At 57.6% G+C, this 8,377-nt stretch overlaps 1 protein-coding gene across 1 annotated transcript; it reads left to right on the top strand.

Moving 5' to 3' along the window:
• Positions 1-4,746: 4,746 nt before the first annotated feature.
• FAM163B (family with sequence similarity 163 member B) lies at positions 4,747-5,934 on the top strand (the record flags this gene model as incomplete). Its single annotated transcript, XM_082843340.1, has 2 exons — positions 4,747-4,839; positions 5,539-5,934. 2 exons carry the CDS (start codon positions 4,747-4,749, stop codon positions 5,932-5,934), a joined length of 489 nt encoding a protein of 162 aa, XP_082699466.1.
• Between the last annotated feature and the right edge of the window lie 2,443 nt (positions 5,935-8,377).

Here is an 8,377-nt window from a genome sequence, read left to right as displayed (position 1 = left end):
AGGAGGAAACTGAGGCACAGAGAAATGGAGGTATTTGAAGCCCCACGCTTGCAGTTAACTGGGGGCAGAGCCAGGCTGGCTCCCAAGGGTCCGTCCGGCTGGGGTGTTGGGGGCGCTGAGTTTAACTCCTGCACTTTGACCTCCTCCTTGACCTTTCCCAAGCCCAGTGAGTCCCCTCATCCATGAAGCAGGGCCATAATGATCTTTTTGGGGGTACAAATGGCAGAACCACACCCAAGGTTGATGTGTTCACAGCAAGAGTCCCTCTGAGGGTCTCAGGGAGGGAAACGGAATCCCGTGAATTGGGACCACAGCCTGGCTCTCTCTGGGCACCTGCGTCCTTCCTCTCTTCCCGCCTGGACCAACTCCCCTGCCTCCACACACATGCCGCCCTGGCTGCAGCCTGAGTGCCCATGTCTCTACCCAAGGTCAAGGGACCAGCAGGGACTGGCCAGTCTCCAGGTCCTGGTTCCACTTCCCGGGAGAGAGAAGAGGGCTGGCCTGGCGTGGGGGGGCTGGCGCCTTTCCATCCCAGCCCCAGCAAGCCGTGGCCAGCGGAGCAGCAGGGAGTACGGAGGCTGCTGAACCCCTCTGGGCCTGGGAGGCCCTGGATTTCCCGCGGCAGGCGCTGGGTCACACGTGGCTTTCAGCTGCGATGGGCCCATTAGCCAGAATGACACACGTGGATCAGTGGCCCTGAATGGGGGGCTGGCTTTGGCTGGGTCACCAGGAGGGACCCTGGCCTTCTCTGAACCTCGGTCTCTTCATCTGCAAATTGGGGGTCCCAGTGCCTGCTCTGCCCTCCCACGGCTGCCACAAAGACCAGGGAGAGCTGTCAGGGGTCCCTTCCACTGCCCGCTTTCTGGCCACTCCAAGGTCAGGCTGAGACAAGCTGGGGTGTCCCTGTGAGCCCCCAGGGGGAAGGGTTTGGGGGCGTGGGGCGCAGCGCCCCACCAGCAGCTGCGTGCTTTGCTTTGCCTCACCTCTGTGAAGAGCGTGAAACGCATCTGGACGGCAGGCCTGGCCCTGCCCAGCGTCCCCCGCTGGTTGCTTCCTCTGCACACCCAGCTCCCTGGATCCGGCCCTGGTCGGCCTGCACCTTTGGCAGGGCTGGTGGGCCAGCTGGCCTCAGCCACCCTGGGGGCCGAGGAAGGCCGGAGCTGCCCGGCAGGGCGCCCAGAAATGCAGGGGTCCCTGGGGCTGCTGCTCTGTCTGTGTGGCCTGCACTGTGTCTTCCTGACCGGGCCCTATTGGTCCAGCTGTCTGGATCTGCCTGTCTGCACCTCTGTCTGTCTGAATTTGGAGCTGTCTGTGAGTCTGGGTCTCGTTGTCTCGTCGCTTTGGGCCTGTCTGGATCTACCTTTCAGTCCATCTGTCTGTCTGCTCAGGGTCTGGGTTCCCACCCCAGCTGTGCCTCTGACACAAGACGCTCCCCCCACCCCTCGTGAGCACACGTTCACGTCCTCCTCCACCTATAGACCAGCGTCCCCGGCGTCCCTGCCCGGCCACTCCCTGCCAGTCCACTTGACCCTGCAGACGAGCCTGTGGGGAACCACTGAGCAGCCAGCCTCACCAGGCGGGGCGCAGCCTCCCTCACTCCTGACCCACCGACCGCCCAGACCCCCTGAGTCTCCCAACGAAAACCCCGTCTGTCAGTTCTCACACATTCCTGGAAGAGAGCAAATCGGCCCGAATCCCATCAAGTCTTTGGCAAGGCGCATCAACAGCTTTAGAAACGTGCACAGCACAGAGCGCTTCACGGCACGTTCCTGTAATTGCAAGACGTGGGAGGTAACGCAGATCCCGGCCCGAAGGGCCTGACTGAGTGAGTGGGGCCCCTTCACGCAGCGGGGCGAGCTCTAGGGGCCCCTGGGGGTAATCCCGCCCCTAGGGAAACGTGGTGTATCTGGGGAGAGACTACTGGGTGAAAAGGGAAGGTATGGAGGGTGTAGATAGAATGCCACTTTCGCTCAGGAGGAGAAGGAAATCTATATTTGCTTATATTTTTAGAAAGAAGCAATGGAAGGATAAACCCAGAACTAAGTGAAATGGTTACTTCTGGGCAGAGTAGGGTGGGCGGTGGCTCGGCGGGGGGGGGCTGGGCGTGCAAGACCTCTCTGAATGCACCTGGTTTTATGCTTTTGACTGGAACCAAATGTTTTCTACAATTAAAGAGCAAAGCTAAATCCGTTTTTTTAAAGCAAGTAAAAACTAACTAGAATAAATGAACCTGAATATCAAGGTGGTGGAAAGAAAACCATACTAAGAATTATTTCAAGTGACTTTGAAACAGTCTTTCTACTACACATCCCTAAGGGGACAAGAACAAAAAAAATAACAGATGTCAAATTCCATTCAGTAGACTTGTTAGTAAAAACATCAGTAACACTACTTTTAAATTATTATATATGATGGGAAAAAGCAAATAATGAAGTGCATATTATTAGGAAATAAAATTTGCACTGTAAAGGTCACATAGACATCACGTTTTAACATGTCAAAACCCTTTGATCTCTAATTTTAAATGGAAATATCAGTATAAACTCATGTTCATTTTTCTGTTCCTTAAAAAAAAAAAGTCTTTCTGAGCTCTGGCCACCGGAAAAACCTGGAAACCCAGGAGCAGCTAGCACCCCTAGTGCCCAGACTGTGTTCTCTAGAACCACTTCCCAGCAAGAGAACCAGGGTGTCCCAGGAGATAAGCTGGGACATCTTATGCCTAAAAGCAACATGCGACCAAGGGTTAGTGGGATCCCACCAAAATGATGCCGGAGTCAACCTGGAGGTGCTTCCAAACCCACGGTCCCAGTGGGATCATCTGAACATCAAAAAGAATAATGACTGCAGTGGCTTAAAACACATCAGATGTATATACAAGTCAGTGAGATCACAGTGATACTGTAAAGCAACCACAAGTCTCACGGGGCACCAACTTATTCTGAAAATTGAAAAAGTTACGAACTGAGCGTCTACGCCTTTCCTCTGCAGACTGTCTTTTAATATTACCAGATAGGTAATGGGGAAGGTTCTTTAGAGAAGAACCAGAGCTGATACATGCAGAAGAAATGACAGCATCTGAAAAGTCGCTATTTGCAACTCCTAATGAAATAACAGACGTAGGCTATGATTTCCAGCGGCTGCTGAAAGGATGAGGTGGAAGGCTGATGGGGAATTTTACGGTGGGAGGATTGGGCTGACGGCAGCTGAACCCACCGGCAAGTCTCAACATCACGACAAGGACAGCGTGGGGCCCTGAAAGTGAAGCGATAGGAAGCCAGTTTAGAGGACAAAACCATGATGGAGGGACATAGGAAATGGTGCTGGGAGAAATGCAGCCAGTTCTAGTACATGGAAAATTCTGTAAGATAAATGACCCAGTTTCTTCTATAAACAGCATGGGGCGGGGGGGGAGGGGCGAGAGTGGATGGGAACTCTTCTACAGTCAAAAGGGGCAAACTGGATCCTGATTTGCGCAAAACCAACTGTAAAAAGACGTTGTGGAGATGACTGGAGGCTTTTTAAAGGTCCTCGCCTGTCAGATTCTGCACTGAAGTATTTATGAGTAAACTAATACACTCTGGGATTTCTTTAGGGAACTCAGTTGCCCGTGCCATGCTAGTCCCCTGGCGGAAAAAAAAAAAAAAGGTAGGGGGTGGAAATTGAGGCAGGGTGTGCTCAGCAGAAGCTGGTGCCTCAGAGGTGACTGTTAACCATCCAGGGATACAGCAAGCCGGCTATTAAAGCCTGGCCACTTGAAATGGGCCACAGTGAGAATATTTACGGCACAAGCATCAGCAAACGCCACAGGTCAGGGTGCTTTCACTCCAAGAACTAGTTTATCAGCACCCGGCCGGACAGCGCTCACAAGGGCACCGCTGGTGACCGCATTGTGCATCCTCTCTACTCTGTGTGTGTTTGAAATTTTCCACAGTAGTTTACGAGGGGCACATCCTTAGGCCTAGAAATCCCACTTCTGAGAACTTATCCTGGACAGGTAATTGAAGTCGGTCCTGCAATTCAAGTGGCTTCCGTTTTTAGCTACGCAAACGTGTATGGAAACGTTGGCTTAAGATTTATTTTTTAATGTCAACAGCCTAAACACCAAAAAGGAGTTTGGTTTTCAGTTTTGAAACGAGAAAGTTCTGGAAGTCGGTTGCAAGCAAAGCGAATATACTTAACGCTACTGACTTGTACACTTAAAAATGGTCAAGATGGTAAATTTTATGTCACGTGTATTTTACCGGTGATTTGAAATGTTAAAAAGAAGGATCGGTTATGTTATAAAATGGAATATGGTTCGAAATTATGTTACAGAAGAAAATTTAATGGTAAGGGGAAATAAGGATGAGCTGGTGAAGTGACAAAGCAGGTTACAAAACCATACGTTCAGCCCGACTGCATTTGGGTAAATTTTTAAATGCGTGAGCTTGTCGCCCAGGCTGAAAGTGTGCTAGGCTAAGCGCTCACATACGTGCTCAAGAAACCTACAGGGAACCCTGAGAGCGAGGGGGTGTGCTGTTAGCATCATCTCCTAGAGATGTGGAAACTGCTGGCACAGGCAGAGGGGGATGTCCCACCTGACCCCCAGGCCCAGCCGCTGCCTCCTGCATGCAGTTGGGTTTTTTATTTTCCCTTTCGGAGCGCTTCCTCAACCTTCTAACCTAGAACAGCTTCCTTCTGCAACCAGCTGACAACGTGGTGAAGCTGGTGCTGTGCGTTGCAGGCTGTTGATGGAGAAGGGGGCGGATGACAGCCGGAACTGTGGTCATCACCGGGGGCATCTTGGCGACTGTGATTCTGCTTTGCATCATCGCGGTTCTGTGCTACTGCCGGCTCCAGGTACTCCGGGAGCTGGGGGTGGTGGGGAGGGAAGCCCGGAGGCGGACCTGCAGAGGGAGGGAGCCAGGGCCCAGGAAGGCGGAAGAGTCAGGTCTCCAAGAAGGTGCAAGGCAGACGGCACCCCCGGACTCCACCTGTGAGGGCTCGGTGATGACGGCTCCCCAGACTCCCTGCGAGGTGAGTCCGCTGAGGCTCAGAGAGGGTAAGGGCCTTTGCAGATGTCACACAGCTGCCAAGCGGGGAGCAGGGGTGAGCCCTTGGGCGGTGCTACTCCACCACCTGTGCACTCCCTGCCCCACCCACACTCTAGGGCTGTCCTAGGTCCCCCGCATCTTTCTTCCTGAGAGAGGACAGGAAGCCACGTGCATAGGGCAAGGCAGCACGGCTTGGTGCCCTGGAACTAGATTGGGACCAGACTGCCTGGGCTCGAATCCCAGCTCTGCCGCTTTCAGGTTGCCTGCACCCCCTGTGCCTCAGTTTCCCCACCTGCAAAATGGAGTTGGCCGTTGCACCTGCCCCCAGTTGCCGTGGGCTGAAACGAGTGAATCCCTCACTTAGGGATCCCGGGAGTCCGGGGTGCCTGGATTACGAGCTCCCGTGAGTGGTGGTGCCAGGGACGCGGGTGTCTGAGCTGGGTGCCGCACACTTGCAGTGAGGGGAGCCAGGGAGCCGGCGGTCACAGTGGCCCTCTGCCCGCAGTACTACTGCTGCAAGAAGGAGGAGTCCGAGGAAGACGAGGAGGAGCCCGACTTCGCCGTGCACTCACACCTGCCCCCACTGCACTCGCACCGCAGCCTCGTGCTGACCAACGGGCCGGCGCTCCACCCAGCCACCGCCGCCTCCTTCAGCCAGAAGTCCCCGCAGGCCCGCGCCCTCTGCCGCAGCTGCTCCCACTACGAGCCGCCCACCTTCTTCCTGCAGGAGGACGAGGGCGTGCGCAGCGGCGGGGAGCGCGTCGCCCACAAGAGCATCAGCCGGGAGGACGTGGCGCTGCCGCCTGGGAGCTTCGGGGCCCTGCAGGCCCTCAACCCCAGCCGCCTCTCGGCCATGCGGGAGGCCTTCTCGCGGAGCCGCAGCATCAGCACCGACGTCTGAGGGCGCTCCCAGCCGCCAACAGGTCCTGAGACCACGGTGGGGTCCCCACGGCGTCCCAGCCTGACCCTGGGCCGGGACCCAGGCTCGGCCCAGCCTGCCTCACAACCGCGTCCTCACGGGGGCCCGTTGGGGAGCTCCGGGGCTCGCTGCGGTGGTCAGACCCAGTGAAAGTAGTGTGGCCGCCCTGGTGGTGGCCCCCGGGGCCTGGGTCCGGAAGGGAGGCGGGCATGATGCGGGCACAGGTGTGCGGTAGCATCCGGCTGGCAGGCTGCAGGGTGAGGTAGGGTTCTGGAGCATAGACCCCAGGCTGCTGCTACCAGTGCTGCCGTCAGGGAGGGGGCCGTGGAAGGTGGCCCCCGTCTCAGCCCCAGCAAGTCGGCATCTCTGGCTTCACCGCCTGGCCGTGTCCCTCCCTCCCTGGGCCTCAGTCTACCTACTTGTTCAAAGAAGGGGTGGCAGCCGCGATGCTAGGTGCCCTGCAGCACAAGCCTCACCTGGCGACTTGCAGACCAGGCACCCCGTCCCAGAACAGGGCCTCCCCCCGCCCCTCCCACACACACCCTGGCTTTAAGCGCCAGGAGGCTGAGACACTGGTTGATTGAGCTGGGCCCCCAGCTGGGCAGATCTCCCTAGAAGGGGGAGCTCCCTTGGGATGCACAGCCCCGACTGGCTTTTTGGTGAAAATGGAGTGGGGAGGAGGCCATGTGCTGCTCCCCCCGCGTCGGCAGTGTCCACACTAAAATACCCAGTCCAGTCCTCAGCCCCGATGCGGTAAGGCGGACGCAGCCATGGACCAGGGGCTAAATGACCCACTGACTCCCCGTGAGACCTGGGACGGGCCCTCCCAGTCCTGGGCCTCAGCCCCCCCAGAGCCCTCCTGCTTTCATGACCCGGGGCATAGACCCCTGAGCTCTGCCACCTGCCCAGTTTCTCAGGAGGACCTGGAAGCAAGACCCCAGGCTGCCCTTTCCCTGCTCTGGCCCCGTGCGCACGCTCCCAGCAGGGCTAGGGGCTCCCCCGCCGTCCAGCTCGAGAAATGCCCCAAACCCAGGGGCACCGCCTGCGGGGCACGCAGCCCCGTCCACGCAGTGGCACCATTTCCTCTCGGCAGCATGGCCCCCAGAGTCCCCTGCCCTCTCCCGGGCTCTCTCTGCCTCTGGGCCCAGCCATAGAGCCAGCCCCCACCCTGGCAGGGCAGCCCCATCTGCCCAGGAAGACGGACCAGGCTCCCCAGCTAAGCCACCTTCCTAACAGACAAACCTTCGGGGCACGTGGCTATCCCCGAGCTGTGGGCGGCCTGAGCACCACACTTCTCTTTCTCCAAAGTGCTGCTGAGCTGTGACTCCGGACGTGAGCAGAGTTAGGAAGGCTTACTATTTTTGGCATCGTCGATTCCCTCCCCCCCCCCCGCCCCCACCTTCTTCCTTTCTCCTCCTGCCTCAGTTTGGACTTGCTAATGGAATTCATCCCCAAGCTTCCCCTTCCTTTGTCACAGCCCGTGAGTTTGTTTCTGATGCATTAGCTGGGCGGGGTGGGCGGGGGTGGGGAGGGGGGTGAGGGTCAGGAGGTGGCGCTTCCTGCGGCTGTTCTGTTCGGTTTCCTATTTCCTTTTCTGGTCTCTGGCCTCTGTGTAGATTCCTAGATCCATTTGACATCAACACGCACCCATCCATCCGAACTCCCCCGGCTCCACCATGGGGACCTGCGGGGAGCTGCCTGCTCTCTGACGGATTCGAGAGCCAATAAAACTCCTGACACCCTGTGCTGTCTTTGGTCTGCCTGCCATTCCAGGCCAGCCCAGACCCCTCTCCGGGGTGGGGGTCTTAGCCCAGACCCCTCTCCGGTGGGTGGGGCCGTATCCAGCCCAGCACTGGGCAGAGTTGGCCTTCCTTTCCCGTCCAGCCCCAGGGGTCAAGGCACTGCCCAAAGGCGCCCGGCCGCAGCCATGCTTGGTTTAGATTTTCCCGGGGTGGATGTGTCAGTCTTCCATAATTGGAAGCCACTGGCCTAAACCCTGAGCTCCTGGAGGGTGGGTGGGGGGTGGCAGGCTGAGCCACCTGGGGCAAGTGACTGACCTCTCTGGGCCCGGGTCTTAGCATCAACACAATGGGTGACAGTGATACCGACTCCACGGGGCTCTTAGGGTTAAAGAGGCAGCGCTGGTAACGCACTGGGCACCGACCTTGGCGCACAGGATGCGCACAGAAAGTGCTGGTGGAAAGGAGGATGGGGGAGGAAGGTCACAAGGAGAGAAAAGATGGGGGTGGGGGCAAATGACAGGGCACAACGGTGCGGTGTGTCAGGGAGCCCCAGATCCCTGCAGTGCGGCCACCCACCCCTGCCGGAACTGAGCCGCTGACCTTGAGGGAGCTCACCCCACAGGCCCCAGCGAACCTGGAGAGCCACTCACCCACCTGCAGCCCCCTGGATGCCATCCTAAACA

The sequence above is a fragment of the Leucopleurus acutus genome (assembly GCF_964270905.1).
Source record: "Leucopleurus acutus genome assembly, chromosome: 7".
In the NCBI taxonomy this organism is placed as follows: Eukaryota; Metazoa; Chordata; class Mammalia; order Artiodactyla; family Delphinidae; genus Leucopleurus; species Leucopleurus acutus.
The sequence above is the reverse complement of the archived record's forward strand: the minus strand, read 5'-3'. Positions and strand labels throughout refer to the sequence as shown.